The following is a 20226-nucleotide window of genomic DNA, read 5'->3' on the forward strand; positions in this document are numbered from 1 at the left end:
ACAGGCGCTCAAACACCTTCGAGAGTGCCGGCAGCAGGCTGATTGGCCTATAGTTGGCGGCGTCCCGTGGGTCCTTGTTCGCCTTGGGGATTGCCACCACCTCTGCATGTTTCCATACAGAGGTGTAGACCCCAGAGCGAAGGACCTGGTTGGAGATGCCCGCCAGGAATGGGTGTGCACCCGCCGGCAGGCTCTTCAGCAGATGGTTGGTGACGCCGTCAGCCCCGCCAGCCTTCTTGGTGTTGAGTGCCGTTATCTGCGCGGCCACCTTCTCGTCGGTGATGGGGTCGATCTCGTCCGCGTCGTCCCTGGCTTCCAGGAACACTGGGAGCTGCTCCTCAACCCGGTGGAGGTGCTCCTCGTCTATGTTATCATCCACCGGGGTGAATGACAGCTCGAAGTGGTCCGCCAGGGCGCCTGCTTTGCCGTCCGGGCTGCAGACGACGTCTTGTCCGACGAGTAGAGGCGGGACGCGCTGCCTTCTGCGTAGAAAGGACTTCACAGTCCGCCACGCGCTGCCGTCCTCGGGGTTGAGTGAGGCGACGAAACTGGGTTCGGTCGCGGAGGCGGCCGATTTAAATACCCTCCGCCCGCGGCGCGCTCCCTCCGCCGTCCGCGCCCCGCGCCACGGTCGCGCGGTGGAACAGATTGCGACGGCGTCTGAGATGACGTCAGTGTGATGGCTCTGTCCGTGGACGTCACAACTATACGTTTGCTCGATTTACTCTTGATTAACCCAATCGCTGGTTCCCAAGCCTTGGTCAAGAGAAGGGCTGACGGCACCCTAGGTCATGGGGTGTATCGGAAGACAACGCACACTGATCTGTATTTGCACGCAGACAGCTGCCACCACCCTTCACAGAGGAATGTGTTACTTAAAACTCTAGTACATAGGGCGCGCACCTTCTCTGACGCAGAGAATCTACCCCAGGAATTGGAATATCTGAGAACTGTGTTTCGTAAAAATGGGTACTCAGAGTGGCAGATTCAACGTGCTCTCCGCCCAACCACTGCAGCACAACCTGTTGAGATGGATGAAGTCACGAGGGAGGAGGTAGGCACTGCATTTATTCCATACACAGACGCACTCTCGGGGAAAATCGTCCGCATTCTGAAGAAACACCGGGTCGGAACTGTGTTTTGTCCTCCGAATAAAACTCGTGCACTGGTGGGGAGCGCCAAAGATGACCTCGGTTTGAGGAAGGCCGTCGTGTACCAGATTCCGTGTCAATGTGGCAAGTCGTATATTGGTCAGACGATGCGTACCGTCGAAGATCGATGCCGTGAACACCAGAGGCACACTCGACTGATGCATCCGAGCAAGTCGGCGGTCGCTGAACATTGTTTGTCGGAAAATCACGCTATGGAGTATGAACGCACGAGGGTTCTGGTACAGACGTCGAGATACTGGGACAGCGTTGTTAGAAAGGCCATCGAAATTCGCACCAATGACGACCTCATAAACCGTGACTGTGGCTATAATCTTAGCAAGGCTTGGGAACCAGCGATTGGGTTAATCAAGAGTAAATCGAGCAAACGTATAGTTGTGACGACCACGGCGGACAGAGACATCACACCGAAGTCATCTCAGACGCCGTCGCAATCTGTTCCACCGCGCGACCGTGGCGCGGGGCGCGGACGACGGAGGCAGCGAACCGCGGGCGGAGGGTATTTAACTCGGCCGCCGCCGCGACAGAGCCCACAGGCAGGAAGAAATAATAAACGGACGAGTGGCTCAATTGAGGCAAGAAAGGCCAGATACACAGTTTACTCCTGTTTCCGATCGACTTGTGTGTGCCTACATCAGGCGCTTAGGGAATAATAAATCCCCCAGTCCTGACAAGGTCCGTGTCCCATAACTGAAACACCTGCCTCCCAACGCAATCACCTACCTCACCACACTATACAATCAGTGCCTTTCCCTAACCTACTTCCCAAAAGCCTGGAAAACTGCTCAGGTCGTAAACCTACCAAAACCCAATAAGAACTTTATCCTTCCACAAAACTATAGACCCATCTCACTCCTGTGCTTTCTAGGGAAAGTACTGGAGAGCCTGATCCTAAGCGCCCTATCCACATTCCTACGAGACAACAACACAATCATCGCTTAGCACTTTGGATTCCGCCCTGAACACAACACCATCCATCAGTCCCTGCGCCTGGTGGAACACATATGCAGGACGAGAGACCGGAAACACAGCACAGGAGCAGTCTTTCTCGATATCGAGAAAGCATTCGACAAAGTCTGGCATGATGGCTTAACAGACAAGTTATCCCAGTTAGGCATTTCAGGACATATCATCAGCATGGTTGACTCGTTTCTGGCGGGGAGGCAGTATCGCGTCACGATCAGGGACGCTGAGGCAGGAGTTCCGCAGGGCTCAGTTCTTGGCCCCATGTTATACTCGTTGTACAGAAACGACGTGCCAAAGTCGGCAGGAGGTGAGATAGCGCTGTACGCCGACGATACGGCGGTTTACAGGAGTAGCAGCAATCTCAGTTTCATAGTAAAAAAGCTGCAGGAGCACTTGGACCAAATCGTAAAATGGTGCAAGATTTGGAAAATAAAGATTAATCGTGAAAAGTCCGTAGCAGTTATGTTTACGAGGAAACTGACCCCCCCCCCAAACAGACGGATTTTTGTAGCCGAAATGGAATTAGAATGGAGTGGCTCAGCCACATACCTAGGCCTTGAACTAGATAAACGCCTAACCTTTGCAAAGCAGGTAAACAGATCCAGAGGTAGAGGCTACACCGCTTTCTTCCAACTATACCCACTATTAAAAGGTGGAGGACTCAGCATGGAAACAAAACTTAGACTACACAGGGCAATTATTCTGCCGAGTATTTTATATGGATCGGAAGTTTGGTCCATGGCAGCAGACGTACATCTACAAAAAATTCAGAGCCTACAGAACAGAATCCTCCGCGTCATCGCCGACGCAGACCGCTACACACCAAACACACACATTATACTTATATTAAAATAAAATCAGAAAACCTATATGAAAAAGCACCGACTAATAATAAATCAGTTAGGAACCGATTATCCTGATGCTTCAGACAAGCGTCCCATTTCAACACTAAACAGAGAATTTAGGGAATAACAGTTAGAGACAAAACAGGCACACATGCAAACATTATTTAGATACGTGGAGGTATGTGCCGTCTATGCAACTAAATGAAGGCAGTTTGTTTGTTGCCATACGCGTTTCGCTTCATTTATTTGGGAAGCATCATCAGTGGCCTGAAATACATGTTTCTTTTTATGTATACAATAAGCGTATTATCTGCTAGATATAATAAGTTGATATATTACATTTTGTCGGGTTTTTTAGGTTAGAAACAACTTTTGTAGCACAAGTTCCGTAAAATGATGTATCTTTCGTTTTACTTACGATTTCCAGCACTGCTAACACATATATGTGTTTCTGGAGATGTATTTGTTGGTCTTCATGCTGCTGATTCGGCTAACTGGAGCATGAAGACCAACAAATACATCTCCAGAAACACATATATGTGTTAGCAGTGCTGGAAATCGTAAGTAAAACGAAAGATACATCATTTTACGGAACTTGTGCTACAAAAGTTGCTTCTAACCTAAAAAACCCGACAAAATGTAATATATCAACTTATTATATCTAGCAGATAATACGCTTATTGTATATATAAAAAGAAACATGTATTTCAGGCCACTGATGATGCTTCCCAAATAAATGAAGCGAAACGCTTATGGCAACAAACAAACTGCCTTCATTTAGTTGCATAGACGGCACATACCTCCACGAATTTAAAGCAACTAAAGGATAAGACGGAAAACAGTAAAAATGACGATTATTTAGATAACTGAAGCTATTCCTCTAAATATCATACAGCCATATTAGAAGTCAGACGGGCAAAGCCCTGTGGTGCTTCTGTGAAACATTAATATAGATAAGCAACTCACCGAACCCAGTTCCCCTGGGCAGCCATAGCGTACGGATCTCCGTGCCGGCACGTTCACAGGAGCTCAGTCCGTCAGTTCACCTGATGATGGCGACATGTTTGATCGCCGAAATATTGTGCCCGTTGGACACTATAGACCGGCAGTACACCCGTGGATATTTTGAGATTGTGTAGTGGTTAAAATAATATGTTACACATTGCCGAAACTTATGTATTGAACGTTATGATATCAGTAAAGTGATTTGTCTGTAATGTAATTCTAGACGAAATAGTCCACTTTTTTGCCGTTAGGGGACAGTATGTGCATTGTATGGCTACTCTGTCACCTGTAAGCATTGCCATACTTGTGCTGTTTGCAATTACAAGAGTTGTGTCGCTCAGGATGGTACAATAACATATGATCACAGGCTCCGTACAGTCAGTGCAACGGAACAGGGAATGAGGCAGGTGGAGTGTTTATTTGACATTACAATAGTGGGGCCATAGTCACAATACATAAAAATTTTTATAGAAAAAAAGGAGTTACATTTCCCGTTTCAATGTACTACGTCAGCACTCTCAAATGTAAAACATCATTTGGGGAATACATAAAGCGAATTACGACCACAAATCTGACAATAATTACGAGAAATAATGAGATCAGGCAAACGAGGCAATGGTGGCCCAAGCAAGTCACTACAGTTATGTCCATGGTTGCCCAAATGTTCAAAAAAATGGTTCAGATGGCTCTGTGCACTATGGGAGTAAACGTCTGAGGTCATTAGTCCCATAGAACTTAGAACTAGTTAAACCTAGCTAACCTAAGGACAGAACACACATCCATGCCTGAGGCAGGATTCGAACCTGCTACCGTAGCGGTCGCGCGGTTCCAGACTGTAGCGCCTAGAACGGCTCGGCCACACCGGCCGGCCCCGAATGTTCATTCCATGTCCTAATGGACGATAGATGAAAATTACACCAGGGTAAAAATTCCCGAGAATTCTTGGAATGTGTTCTGCTGTCGCGCTACGATTGTGTGGCTGATATAAATTCACAAGTCGTAAGTGTATCAAGGACAGCCAGCTTCCATATGGAGTGCAACACATAATACTCTGTTCCGAAAAAAAGGATCTCAAAACAGTCTGGACTCTTATGTTGGACTGAAATTACAGTACAGCGTGTTTTGTACTCTTATGTAGGACTGACATGAGAGTACAGCGTGTTTTGAGATTCTTTTTTCGGAACGTAGTGAAATTATGTGTTGCACTCCATATGGAAGCTGGCTGTCCTTGATACACTTGTTGTTGTGGTTGTCTTCAGTCCTGAGACTGGTTTGATGCAGCTCTCCATGCTACTCTATCCTGTGCTTCATCTCCCAGTACCTACTACAACCTACATCCTTCTGAATCTGCTTAGTGTACTCATCTCTCGGTCTCCCTCTACGACTTTTACCCTCCACACTGCCCTCCAATGCTAAATTTGTGATCCCTTGATGCCTCAAAACATGTCCTACCAACCGATCCCTTCTTCTAGTCAAGTTGTGCCACAAACTTCTCTTCTCCCCAATCCTATTCAATACCTCCTCATTAGTTACGTGATCTATCCACCTTATCTTCAGTATTCTTCTGTAGCACCACATTTCGAAAGCTTCTATTCTCTTCTTGTCCAAACTAGTTATCGTCCATGTTTCATTTCCATACATGGCTACACTCCAAACAAATATTTTCAGAAATGACTTCCTGACACTTAAATCTGTATTCGATGTTAACAAATTTCTCTTCTTCAGAAACGCTTTCCATGCCATTGCCAGTCTACATTTTATATCCTCTCTACTTCGACCATCATCAGTTATTTTACTTCCTAAATAGCAAAACTCCTTTACTACTTTAAGTGTCTCATTTCCTAATCTAATTCCCTCAGCATCACCCGATTTAATTTGACTACATTCCTTTATCCTCGTTTTGCTTTTGTTGATGTTCATCTTATATCCTCCTTTCAAGACACTGTCTACAAATGCTAGAAACATAGGTTTGCCTTTTCTTAATCTTTCTTCTAAGATAAGTCGTAAGGTCAGTATTGCCTCACATGTTCCAACATTTCGACGGAATCCAAACTGATCCTCCCCGAGGTCCGCATCTACCAGTTTTTCCATTCGTCTGTAAAGAATTCGCGTTAGTATTTTGCAGCTGTGACTTATTAAACTGATAGTTCGGTAATTTTCACATCTGTCAGCACCTGCTTTCTTTGGGATAGGAATTATTATATTCTTCTTGAAGTCTGAGGGTATTTCGCCTGTCTCATACATCTTGCTCACCAGCTGGTAGAGTTTTGTCGTGACTGGCTCTCCCAAGGCCGTCAGTAGTTCTAATGGAATGTTGTCTACTCCCGGGGCCTTGTTTCGACTCTTCACGCAGTATCGTATCTCCCATTTCGTCTTCATCTACATCCTCTTCCATTTCCATAATATTGTCCTCAAGTACATCACCCTTGTATAAACCTTCTATATACTCCTTCCACCTTTCTGTCTTCCCTTCTTTGCTTAGAACTGGGTTGCCATCTGAGCTCTTGATATTCATACACGTGGTTCTCTTCTCTCCAAAGGTCTCTTTAATTTTCCTGTAGGCAGTATCTATCTTACCCCTAGTGAGATAAGCTTCTACATCCTTACATTTGTCCTCTAGCCATCCCTGTTTAGCCATTTTGCACTTCCTGTCGATCTCATTTTTGAGACGTTTGTATTCCTTTTTGCCTGCTTCATTTACTGCATTTTTATATTTTCTCCTTTCATCAATTAAATTCAGTATTTCTTCTGTTACCCAAGGATTTCTAGCAGCCCTCGTCTTTTTACCTACTTTATCCTCTGCTGCCTTCACTACTTCATCCCTCAGAGCTACCCATTCTTCTTCTACTGTATTTCTTTCCCCTATTCCTGTCAATTGTTCCCTTATGCTCTCCCTGAAACTCTGTACAACCTCTGGTTCTTTCAGTTTATCCAGGTCCCACCTCCTTAATTTCCCACATTTTTGCAGTTTCTTCAGTTTTAATCTACAGGTCATAACCAATAGATTGTGGTCAGACTCCACATCTGCCCCTGGAAATGTCTTACAACTTAAAACCTGGTTCCTAAATCTCTGTCTTACCATTATATAATCTATCTGATACCTTTTAGTATCTCCAGGGTTCTTCCACGTATACAACCTTCTTTCATGATTCTTAAACCAAGTGTTAGCTATGATTAAGTTGTGCTCTGTACAAAATTCTACTAGGCGGCTTCCTCTTTCATTTCTTAGCCCCAATCCATATTCACCTACTATGTTTCCTTCTCTCCCTTTTCCTACACTCGAATTCCAGTCACCAATTACTATTAAATTTTCGTCTCCCTTCACTATCTGAATAATTTCTTTTATTTCATCGTACATTTCTTCAATTTATTCGTCATCTGCAGAGCTAGTTTGCATATAAACTTGTACTACTGTAGTAGGTGTGGGCTTCGTATCTATCTTGGCCACAATAATGCGTTCACTATGCTGTTTGTAGTAGCTTACCCACATTCCTATTTTCCTATTCATTATTAAACATACTCCTGCATTACCCCTATTTGATTTTGTGTTTATAACTCTGCAGTCACCTGACCAGAAGTCTTGTTCCTCCTGCCACCGAACTTCACTAATTCCCACTATATCTAACTTTAACCTATCCATTTCCCTTTTTAAATTTTCTAACCTACCTGCCCGATTAAGGGATCTGACATTCCACGCTCCGATCCGTAGAACGCCACACTTACGACTTGTGAATTTATATCAGCCATAAAATCGTAGCGTTACAGCAGAACACATTCCCAGAACCCTCGGCAATTTTTACCCTATTTTCATCTATTCTACACTAGGACATGGAATCAACGGTTGGACAAGCATGGTCATAACTTGTAGTGATGTACTTGGGCCACCATTGCCTCGTTTGGCTGATCTCGTTATTTCTCGTAATTGTTGTCAGATATGTGGTTATAATTCCCATTATATATTCTCCAAATGATATTTGCATTTAAAAATGACGACGTTGTACGTTGGGACCGGAAATGTAACTCCTTTTTTCTAAAAAAAGAAAAATTTTATTTATTGTGACTATGGCGTCAGTAATGTAATGTAAAATGAACGTTTCACTTGTATTTTTAGTCACATTCCTTACGGCAATTATGTCTCAATATCTGCAATGGCGAACTGGGGTTCCCGCTGGAGATTTCAAAATTGTCCACCGCCCCACCACCACGCACGGGATGCGGTGCTTGTCATGTCGTTAGATGGTCCTCTCCGAGAGAAACAAATTGGAATTACAGCTTTTTAGGACAGATGTGTAGTTTTCGCGATATTCCAACGTCTTCAGTTGCAAGGAACACCCTGTATATTACTGGCAGAACAGGTGTCTGGAGAAGCGAGTCCAGGGGCGGCACTCACCAATGATGGTCTTCTTGGAGATGACCCTCAGCAGGACGACGACAGAGGCGTAGGAGATGGCGGAGCCGCAGCCGATGATGAGGGTGTTTTGGAAGCTGGTGGAGCTGATGGACACGGCACAGGCGCGGGGTGCCATCTCCAGAACTTGAGGCTCCAGCGAGGCATTCAACAGCGTCCAGGCCTCCGGTAGGACCCCCGTGGCAGTCTCGGTCCAGTTGAAGGGCTCGCTCCAGGAGTTGGCAACGGAGGTATTCAGGACACTGCGCACAAGACAAAACTTAGTACATGAGCCACTCTCGCGGTATAGGTGCTCGTGCAGCATGTACGCAGTCAAACGGATATCAACTGCAGCTCAAGAGGGACCCATGTGTGTGGAACGAATTTGATGCAATAGTATGACGAAACGAGGAAATATAAAAAAGCAGCACATTGAACTGATAAGAGAGAATACACAAATGTAAGAAATGTGACTGATAGGATGTGCAAAATGCCTAGAGAAGAAACGCGAAGCTGAAGAAGAAGACATGACCAACGGTAGAATACTTTTCATCTATAAGGAGATTATACGCTGATTGTGCATTACTTACTGAACACCCCTCGTATTTAATCGCTGGTATATGAGGGCTGTCCAGAAAGTAAGAACGATCGCTCGCGAAATGGAAACGACTATGAAAATCCGATAAAGCTTTGCAAAGATGTGTTGGGCAGTGTCTCTAGTATGACTGTAGGTAGAATTATGTCGTTCTTTTCATTCCTGAGCCGTTAGTGAGCGCGTTAAGATGTTATAGAAAATAGTGTCTCCCGCCAAGTACGAGGGCCTGGTGAGAATTTTCCCCTGGAGCTATGCAACCAACATTACATAACTGTCGTGCGGTTTCTTCTTCAAGACAATTCTCAGCCTCATTCCGCAGGGGCAATGAAGATGTTCGTGCATCGTTTCAATTGGAAATGTTTGCTTACCCACAATACAGCCCGTAATTGTCCCCCACTGAGTTTCTTCTCTCCTCAAACAAACCACTGGCTATGAAGACAACATTTTGGCACAGACAACGAGCTTTAGGCCAACGTAGGGACTTGGTGGAAAGCATTGGCGACTGCCTTCTATGATGAGAGTATTGGAAACTTGGTACGACGCTACGACGAATGTCTGAGTCATAACGGCGACTACGTAGAGAAGAATCTGAAAGGTGTAGCTGACTGTTACAAATGAAACATTTCTGATTTTCACCGTGTTTTTCATTTCGCGATCAATCGTAACTTACTTTCTGGACAGCCCTCGTATTTTGCCAGCATTATGTACACTACTGGCCATTAAAATTGCTACACCAAGAAGAGACGCAGATGATAAACGGGTATTTATTGGACAAATATATTATGCTAGAACTAACGCAGTTTGGTTGCATAGATCCTGAGAAATCAGTACCCAGAACAACCATCTCTGGCCGTAATAAAGGCCTTGATACACCTGGACATTGAGTCAAATAGAGCTCGGATGGCATGTACAGGTACAGCTGCCCATGCAGCTTCAACACAATACCACAGTCCATCCAGAGTAGTGACTGGCGTATTGTGACGAGCCAGTTGCTCAGCCACCATTAACCAGACGTTTTCAATTGGTGAGATATCTGGAGAATGTGCTGGCCAGGGCAGCAGTCGAACATTTTCTGTATCCAGAAAGGCCCGTACAGGACCTGCAACATGCGGTCGTGCATTATCCTGCTGAAATGTAGGGTTTCGCAGGGATCGAAAGAAGGGTAGAGCCACGGGTCGTAACACATCTGGAATGTAACGTCCACTGTTCAATGTGCTGTCAATGCGAACAAGAGGTGACCGAGACATGTAACCAATGGCACCCCACACCATCACGCCGGGTGATACGCCAGTATGGCGATGACGAATACACGCTTCCAATATGCGTTCACCGCGATGTCGCCAAACTCGGATGCGACCATCATGATGCTGTAAACAGAACCTCAATTCATCCGAGACACTGACGTTTTGCCATTCGTGCACCCAGCTTCGTCGTTGAGTACACCATCGCAGGCGCTCCTGTCTGTGATGCAGTGTTAAAGGTAACCGCAGCCATGGTCTCCGAGCTGATAGTCCATGCTGCTGCAAACGTCTCCAACTGTTCGTGCAGACAGTCGTTGTCTTACAAACGTCCCCATCTGTTGACTCAGGGATCGAGACGTGGCTGCACGATCCGTTACAGCCATGCGGATAAGATGCCTGTCATCTGGACTGCTAGTGATACGACGCCGTTGGGATCCAGCACGGTGTTCCGTATTACCCTCCTGAACCCACCGATTACATATTCTGCTAACAGTTATTGGATCTCGACCAACGCGAGCAGCAATGTCGCGATACGATAAACAGCAATCGCGATAATGTGATGGTACGCATTTATCCTCCTTACACGAGGCATCACAACAACGTTTCACCAGGCAACGCCGGTCAACTACTGTTTGCATATGAGAAATCGGTTGGAAACTTTCCTGGCGTCAGCACGTTGTAGGTGTCGCCACCGGCGCCAACCTTGTGTGTATGACCTGAAAAGCTAATCATTAGCATATCTCGGCATCTTATTCCTGTCGGTTAAATTTCGCGTCTGTAGCACGTCATCTTTGTGGTGTAGCAATTTTAATGGCCATTAGTGTATAATGCAATGGATACAAAACCTTAGGAGGGGCTCTTGTCTACCACTGGATGTCGAATATCATGCACACTTATCTAGTAATGTTAAAAACAAATGAAGATGATCTCAGATATCCTGAGCACCCTGAGAATTCGTTTGGCAGAGCGCGTGATGGAGGACTGGGATGGGCCGGCTTAGGTGGCCGAGCGGTTGTAGGCGCTACGGTCTGGACCCGCGCGACCGCTACGGTCGCAGGGTCGAATCCTGCCTCGGGCATGGATGTGTGTGATGTCCTTAGGTTTAAGTAGTTCTAAGTTCTAGGGGAGTGATGACCTTAGAAGTTAAGTCCCATAGTGCTCAGAGCCATTTGAACCAAGACTGTGCTGGACTCACCTGGGCAGATTGGTCTGTGCAGCGAAGGGCACCTCCTGCTGGCCAGCCAAGATGGCGATGACGTCACACACGCTGGCCTCGTGGTCCGGGTACATGGACCGGAAGTCCGACATGCGGGTCATCAGGTCCGGCAGCCACAGGAAGAAGCCTCCCGAGCTGCGCAGACAGCGCTCTTTGACAAGACACAGTTGCTGGAGACTAGGTTACATGAAAGACAAACCAGAATGTTACTACCTCTTTACTTTTTTTTTTTGAGTCATCACTCTTCTGACTGGCTTGATGCAACCTGCCCCGAATTCCTGTCCTGTGTCAACCTCTTCATCTCAGAGTAGAACTTTCAACCTACCTCTTCAGTTACTTTCTGGATTTCCCTATCTGTCTTCCTCTACAGTTTTTACCCTCTACAGCTCGATCTAGTACCATGGAAGTCATTCCCCGAAGCCTTAACAGATGTCCTGTCATCCTGTCCATTCTCCTTATCAGTGTTTTCAGCATATTCCTTTCCTCCCCAATTCATCGCAGAACCTCCCCATTCCTTACCTTATTAGTCCACTTAATTTTCCACGTTCCTGTATAACACCACATCTCAAATGATTCGATACTCTTCTGTTACGGTTTTCCCACAGTCCATGTGTATGTAACGTAGCATTTGCGTTAAGTCAAGGTACAAGCTGTCTTCGTTTCGAATTTCATCCAAATCCGTCCATCCGTTTTAACGCGAAGGAGTAACGAACATAGCAACACACACACACACACACACACACACACACACACACACACACACACACACACACACGTACAAACTTTCGCATTTATAATACAACGGGCTAGTCACCTGATACGTGCAGGGCAAATATTGCGGAAATTTGAAGTGATGAGTGGTTTTCACAGAATGGGTTGGTCATTAGGGGCTCGTCAAGAGATTGTAATATTATGAGGGTGGTTTGAAAAGTTCTCTGAACGGAATAGAAAAAAAGTAATAAATCACTGGAACGTTTTTATTTTTGCATTTAGTCTCCTTGTAGATTAATGCACTTGGTCCAACGATGATCCACAGCCTTGATCCCATCTCGAAAATGTGTTTCCTAAAGGTTTGCAATATAGTTGTCCGGCTATCAATTCTTCGTCCGAAGTGAATCTTCGTCCACAAAGATAAATTTTCACCTTCGGGTAGAGATGGATGTCTGACGGAGCCATATCAGGCGAATAAGGCGGGTGTGGCAACAGTCCATACCTTGGTTCGTGTAATTTTGCCATGGCAACGGCACACGGCCACAGGAAGAAGCCACCGGAGCTGCGCAGAGAGTGCAATTTGACAAGACACAGTTGTTGGAGACTACGTTTACTTCGTTATGAAACATAAACCAAAATGCTACTACCACTTTACTTTTTTTTTTTGAGTCTTCAGTCTTCTGACTGGCCTGGTGCAACCTTCCCTGAATTTCTCTTCTGTGTCAACCTATTCATCTCAGAGTAAAACTTGCTACTTACGTCGTCAGTTATTTGCTGGATTTCCATCTCTGTCTTCCTCTACAGTTTTTCACCCTCTGCACCTCCCTCTAGTGCCATGATATCTTAACAGGTGTCCCACCATCCAGCCCCATCTCCTTGTCGGCGTTTCCCATATACGGGGTGTAAATTTTAAGTTGACAAACCAGAATAGCTCGAAAAATAAGCTTCAGACGAAAAAAATGTGTAGACTCCAAAGTTGATTATTTTCGAGGGGGACATTTGCTGGTACTGAAATTAGCCCGCCACTCCAGGCCCCTGGGGGTGGGGCGGGAGACAACTTTAAAATTTCAAATGGGAACCCCCATTTTTTATTACAGGACCAGATTCTACATAAAAAAAACTACGTACAGTTTTTCTTAAAGATTTGTTTTGATTCTTGGTAGTTGGCGCTGTAATTAAAGAAAACTAGGTTTTCATTTTTGAGTGGAAAATGAATGGCTACAAGCGCCTCCATCTGTAGAACACCCACCTGGCATACAGTCCAAACTGGATGAGGCAGGCGAGCAACGTGTAGGGAAGGAAGGGAGTCTTGAACAGCGGGTACGTCTGCCTCCACATGTGACGTGCGATGTACAGTGGCGACTTGGGGTTCCCGGCCATTGCTGAGGAAGACTGTAGGTCCTTCTGGAGGGCCAGTACCTGGCGAAAGAGACAAAAGGACAGCTAGAGGGACTACATGTATACCAGGCGTTCATTCACGTGTATTTTTTAAACCTTGTAAGTAGGCTGTTTAGGTTTTATTATTGGTAACGCCACGTAGCGCTCTGGATGAAAATCACTGGCTGTGCTGTGTGCAGTCCGTGGCTGGGTGGCATTGTTACAATACTCGCCATTGTAGCGTTGGGCAGCTGGATGTTAACAGCGCGTAGCGTCGCGCAGTTGGAGGTGAGCCGCCAGCAGTGGTGGATGTGGGGAGAGAGATGGCGGAGTTTTGAAATTTGCAAGACTGGATGTCATGAACACTATTGAGGTAAATACATTGTTTGTTCTCTATTAAAATCTTTCATTTGCTAACTATACCTATCAGTAGTTAGTGCTTTCAGTAGTTTGAATCTTTTATTTAGCTGGCAGTAGTGGTGCTCGCTGTATTGCAGTAGTTCGAGTAACCAAGATTTTTGTGAGGTAAGTGATTTGTGAAAGGTATAGGTTAATGTTAGTCAGGGCCATTCTTTTGTAGGGATTTTTGAAAGTCAGATTGCGTTGCGCTAAAAAATATTGTGTGTCAGTTTAAGCACAGTTATGTATAATTTTTCTAAGGGGACGTTTCATATGTCGGCCCTTAGCCGAGGATACCTCACTGGAATCTTCTGATTTTTTCCTTGTAGTTAGTGTAATTAGTGTAGCTTTTGTTTATTGCTAGCGCGTAATCATAGAGAGAATTTCCTTTGTAGTTGCAGTCTTTCATTGTTGTACAGTAAAATAGTTGTGGCATGCTTGTAGTTTTGCACGAAGTATTTCGCAGCTGCGCTTGCAATTAACTAGATATTATTCACAGTGCTATGTTAATGTGTTCTCTTATTTTTGTTCTTCAAATTGTGTTTTTCTGTGTTGTCGTGTGAAATATCGTGACAAAAATGGCGTGTGAAAAACGTAATACGAGGCTCCAAAGTAAACTGAGAAATGACAGTGAAGACGAAAGCAGTGTGTTAGCGCCACCGTGTAATGATTTAACTAATGTTCAAAGTAGTTATTTGGTAATAGTGCATAGGGAAATGGAGCGGGCTGCAAATAATGGTGTAGACAGTGAAATAATTAGTGAACAGGGCAGCATTATCGATCGATCTGTCGGCAACAGCTCGCCTCAGGATTCCGAAATGACAGGACACAATCTTGCAAATACTGTAGATTTAGGTTTTGCGTCCTCACCGTTTTCTCAAATAAGTCAAGACACATTTTCTGTTTTTCAAACTGCGAATATTGCCGGTTCAAATGCATTGCCGAGTAGCACTAAGGAACGTGTTTCACACACCAGTGCACTGTTATTACAATTAATGCAACAAATGGGACAAGAGCTTCAAAAGTTCGACACAATGGAATAAATCAGAGACAAACACAGCAAAAGCTTCAAAAGTGATAATATATACATCAGTTCATGACATCCAGTCTTACAAATTTCAAAACCCTGCCATCTCTCTCCCCACATCAACCACTGCTGGCGGCTCACCTCCAACTGCGCAACGCTACGCGCTGTTCACATCCATCTGCCCAACGCTACAATGGCGAGTATTGCAACAATGCCACCCGATCACAGACTGCACACAGCATCGCCAGTGATTTTCATACAGAGCGCTACGTGGCGTTACCAATAAGAAAACCTAAACAGCCTAGTTACAACCTGCCACATCTGATAGCCAGACTCATTGAAAAAGGAGGAAGGATTGCCTTAATGACTAATACTGAAAAAGCATGGAGGAAGAAATTTCTAAATTTGCAATAATGCTGAAAAATTCCAAAATAAATGGGAATAAAAAGTATTAGCTTTTAATGTGTTGATGAGGGCACTAGAAACAGAACAGATTGGAGAACAAAATCAGCTGTAAGTTTCTCTAGGGACCTATCACAGACGGATATCAACTGCGTTTTTTTAATAGGAACCCCCATTTTATTACATATTCGTGTAGTACGTAAAGAAATATGAATGTTTTAGTTGGACCACTTTTTTCGCTTTGAGATAGGTGGCGCTCTAATAGTCACAAACGTATAAGTACGTGGTATCGCGTAACATTCCGCAAGTGCGGACGGTACTACCTTCGTGATACATTACCCGTGTTAAAAGGACCGTTTACCTATTGCGCAAAAGGTCGATATCGTGTTGGTGTATGGCTATTGTGATCAAAATGCCCAACGGGCGTTTGCTATGTATGCTGCTCGGTATCCTGGACGACATCATCCAAGTGTCCGGACCGCTCGCCAGATAGTTACGTTATTTAAGGAAACAGGAAGTGTTCAGCCACATGTGAAACGTCAACCATGACCTGCAACAAATGATGATGCCCAAGTAGGTGCTTTAGCTGCTTTCGCGGCTAATCCGCACATCAGTAGCAGACAAATTGCGCGAGAATCGGGAATCTCAAGAACGTCGGTGTTGAGAATGCTACATCAACATCGATTGGAGCCGTACCATATTTCTGTGAATCAGGAATTGCATGGCGATGACTTTGAACGTCGTGTACAGTTCTACCACTGGGCACAAAAGAAATTACGGGACGATGACAGATTTTTCGCACGCGTTCTGTTTAGTGGATGAAGCGTCATTCGCCAACAGCGGTAACGTAAACCGGCATAATATGCACTATTGGGCAACGTAAAATCGACGATGGCTGCCACAAGTGGAACATCAGCGACCTCTGCGGGTTAATGTATGGTGCGGCATTATGGGAGGAAGGATAATCGGCCCCCATTTTATCGATGGCAATATAAATGGTGCAATGTATGCTGATTCTCTACGTGATGTTCTCCGGCTGGCGATGTTACTACAAGATGTTCCACTGCATGACAGAATGGCGATGTACTTCCAACATGATGGATGTCCGGCACATAGCTTGCGTGCGGTTGAAGCGGTACTGAATAGCACATTTCATGACGGGTGGATTGGTCGTCGAAGCACCACACCGTGGCCCGCACGTTCACCGGATCTGACGTCCCCGGATTTCTTTATGCGGGGAATGATGAAGGATATTTGCTATCCTGATCCACCGACAGCACCTGAGAACATGCGTCAGCGCATTGTCAATGCATGTGCGAACATTACGGAAGGCGAACTACTCGCTGTTGAGAGGAATGTCGTTACACGAATTGTCAAATGCAAATGACGGACATCATTTTGAGCATTTATTGCAATAATGTGGTATTTACAGGTAATCGCCCTGTAACAGCATGCGGTCTCAGAAATGATATCTACATCTACATCTACATCCATACTCCGCAAGCCACCTGACGGTATGTGGCGGAGGGTACCTTGAGTTCCTCTATCTGTTCTACCTTCTATTCCAGTCTCCTATTGTTCGTGGAAAGAAGGATTGTCGGTATGCTTCTGTGTTGGCTCTAATCTCTCTGATTTTATCCTCATGGTCTCTTCGCGAGATATACGTAGGAGGGAACAATATACTGCCCGACTCGTCGGTGAAGATACGTTCTCGAAAGTTCAACAAAAGCCTGTACCGAGCTACTGAGCGTTTCTCCTGCAGAGTCTTTCACTGGAGTTTATCTATCATCTCCGTAAGGTTTTGGCGAATACTAAATGATCCTGTAACGAAGCGCGCTGCTCTCCATTGGATCTTCTCTATCTCTTCTATCAACCCTATCTGGTACGGATCCCACACCAGTGAGCAGTATTCAAGCAGTGGTCGAACATGTGTACTGTAATCTACTTCCTTTGTTTTCAGACTGCATTTTCTTGGGATTCTTCCAACGAATCTCTGGCATCTGTTTTACCGACGATTAATTTTATATGGTCATACCATTTTAAATCACTCCTAGTGCCTACTCGCTGATAATTTATGGAATTAACTGCTTCCAGTTGCTGACCTGTTATATTGTAGCTAAATGATGAGGGGTCTTTCTTTCTATGTATTCTCAGCACATTACACTTGTCTACATTGAGATTAAATTGCCATTCCCTGCAGCATGCGACAATTCGCTGCAGACCCTCGTGCATTTCAGTACAATTTTCCATTGTTACAACCTCTTGATATACCACAGCATCAAACGGAAAAAGACTCAGTGAACTTCCGGTGTCATCCACCAGGTCATTTATGTATATTGTGAATAGCAACGGTCCTGCGACACTCCCCTGCGGCACACCTGAAATCACTCTTACTTCGGAAGACTTCTCTGCATTGAGATAAGGTGACAAAGGAACATGTATCACATTGGAACAACCGAAATATTCAAACGCACCTACGTTCTGTATTTTAATTTAAAATAACCTAGTTGTTACCAACGGTTCGTGTAAAATTGTGAGCTACATGTTTGTGACTATTACAGCGCCATCTATCACAAAGCGAAAAAAGTGGTGCAACTAAAACATTCATATTTCTTTACGTACTACACGAATATGTAATAAAATATGGGGGGGTCCTATTTCTGCAGTTGATATCCGTTTGACCTATGGCAGCGCCATCTACTTATTTATTTATTGTTCCGTGGGACCAAATTAAGGAGAAATCTCCGTAGTTATGGAACGAGTCAATACATGAAATTATGACACGATAGTAGAAACAGATAAAATGAAATATAAAAACACATTCAGACGTCAAGTCGTTAGTTTAAATAAAGAAAATCAACAATGTAACACTGGAATTTGTTTAATTTTTTAGCTCTTCCAGGAGCTCCTCGACAGTCTAGAAGGAGTGAGTCATGAGGAAACTCTTCAGTTTACACTAAAAAGACTTTGGGCTACTGCTAAGATTTTTAAGTTCTTGTGGTAGCTTATTGAAAATGGATGCAGCAGAATACTGCACTCCTTTCTGCACAAGAGTCAAGGAAGTGCATTCCAGACACAGATTTGATTTCTGCCTAGTACTAACTGATTGAAAACTGCTAACTGTTGGGAATAGGCTGATATTGCTATCAACAAACGACTTTAAAGAATATATATACTGTGAGGGCAATGTCCGAATTCCCAGACTATTGAATAGGAGTCGACAAGAGGTTCTCGAACGTACCTCACACATAGCTCGAACAGCCCGTTTTTGAGCCAAAAATACCCGTTTTGAATCAGAAGAATTACCCAAAAAAAGAGTACCTTACGACATAAGCGTATGAAAATATGCGAAGTAGACTATATTTCGTGTTGAACTGTCACTTATTTCAGATACCGTTCTAATGGTAAATAAAGCAGCATTTAGTTTCTGAACAAGATCCTGGACATGGGCTTTCCATAACAGCCATCTATCCGAACGCCTAGGAACTTGAACTGTTCCGTCTCGCTTATAATATGCCCACTCTGTCTGATCTATTGGGCCAACCATAGCGCCGTCTGGTTTCCCCATTGAAGCTTCACAAGTTTCGTTCTTTGCAGTTTTTTCGTTTGACGGTTATTTCGTGAGGTATTTGGCCCGGTCACGATCAATGTTCAAAAAATATTCAAATGTGTGTGAAATCTTATGGCACTTAACTGCTAAGGTCATCAGTCTCTAAGCTTACAGACTACTTAACCTAAATTATCCTAAGGACAAACACACACTGCCATGCCCGAGGGAGGACTCTAACCTCCTCCGGGAGCAGCCACACACTCCATGACTGCAGCACCTTCGGGCTAATCCCGCGCGGCCACGATCAATGAATGGACTACCCAGTATACACACTGATGGTGGTGCTGACTCACCGGGAACGTGTCTGGGGGCACGGAGTTGTTGGCGGAGAACATGTGCTGCAGCACGGCCAACGCCTCCTGGTGGCGGCCAGCCACCAGCAGGAACTTGGGGCTCTCCACCATCAGGGTCCTGAGCAACACCAGGGTGAGCGCGCTCAACGCAGCGCCCAGCAGCAGGAAGGCCCGCCACGAACTCAGCCGCAGGCCGCCTCCCAGGGGTACGTCCCACGGCTGGGGGATCACCACCCACGCCACCGCTGCAAATCATACACGCCACTTTCAATGTGCTGACGTATACCAGGTGATCAAAAAGTCAGTATAAATTTGAAAACTGAATAAATCACGGAATTAAATCGGGTGATGCTGAGGGAATTAGATTAGGAAATGAGACACTTAAAGTAGTAAAGGAGTTTTGCTATTTAGGAAGTAAAATAACTGATGATGGTCGAAGTAGAGAGGATATAAAATGTAGACTGGCAATGGCAAGGAAAGCGTTTCTGAATAAGAGAAATTTGCTAACATCGAATATAGATTTATGTATCAGGAAGTCGTTTCTGAAAGTATTTGTTTGGAGTGTAGCCATGTATGGAAGTGAAACATGGACGATAAATAGTTTCGACAAGAAGAGAATAGAAGCTTTCGAAATGTGGTGCTACAGAAGAATACTGAAGAAAGATAAGGTGGATAGATCACGTAACTAATGAGGAGGTATTGAATAGGATTGGGGAGAAGAGAAGTTTGTGGCACAACTTGACTAGAAGAAGGGATCGGTTGGTAGGACATGTTTTGAGGCATCAAGGGATCACAAATTTAGCATTGGAGGGCAGCGTGGAGGGTAAACATCGTAGAGGGAGACCAAGAGATGAATACACCAAGCAGATTCAGAAGGATGTAGGTTGCAGTAGGTACTGGGAGATGAAGCAGCTTGCACAGGATAGAGTAGCATGGAGAGCTGCATCAAACCAGTCTCAGGACTGAAGACAACAACAACAACA

At 44.8% G+C, this 20226-nt stretch overlaps 1 protein-coding gene across 1 annotated transcript in view; it reads right to left on the reverse strand.

Annotated features, from left to right (window-relative positions):
- The window catches only part of LOC126293755 (synaptic vesicle glycoprotein 2B-like), a 157184-nt gene that overhangs the window by 25191 nt on the left and 111767 nt on the right, over positions 1 to 20226 (reverse strand). The window contains exons 6-9 of the mRNA XM_049987106.1: positions 19244 to 19488; positions 13385 to 13554; positions 11404 to 11559; positions 8376 to 8635 (exon numbers count right to left, since the gene is read on the reverse strand). Coding sequence (XP_049843063.1) covers positions 8376 to 8635; positions 11404 to 11559; positions 13385 to 13554; positions 19244 to 19488 — 831 coding nt within the window. The remainder of the gene's footprint in view (positions 1 to 8375; positions 8636 to 11403; positions 11560 to 13384; positions 13555 to 19243; positions 19489 to 20226) is intronic.

Source organism: Schistocerca gregaria, chromosome 10, assembly GCF_023897955.1.
Source record: "Schistocerca gregaria isolate iqSchGreg1 chromosome 10, iqSchGreg1.2, whole genome shotgun sequence".
Classification (NCBI taxonomy): domain Eukaryota; kingdom Metazoa; phylum Arthropoda; class Insecta; order Orthoptera; family Acrididae; genus Schistocerca; species Schistocerca gregaria.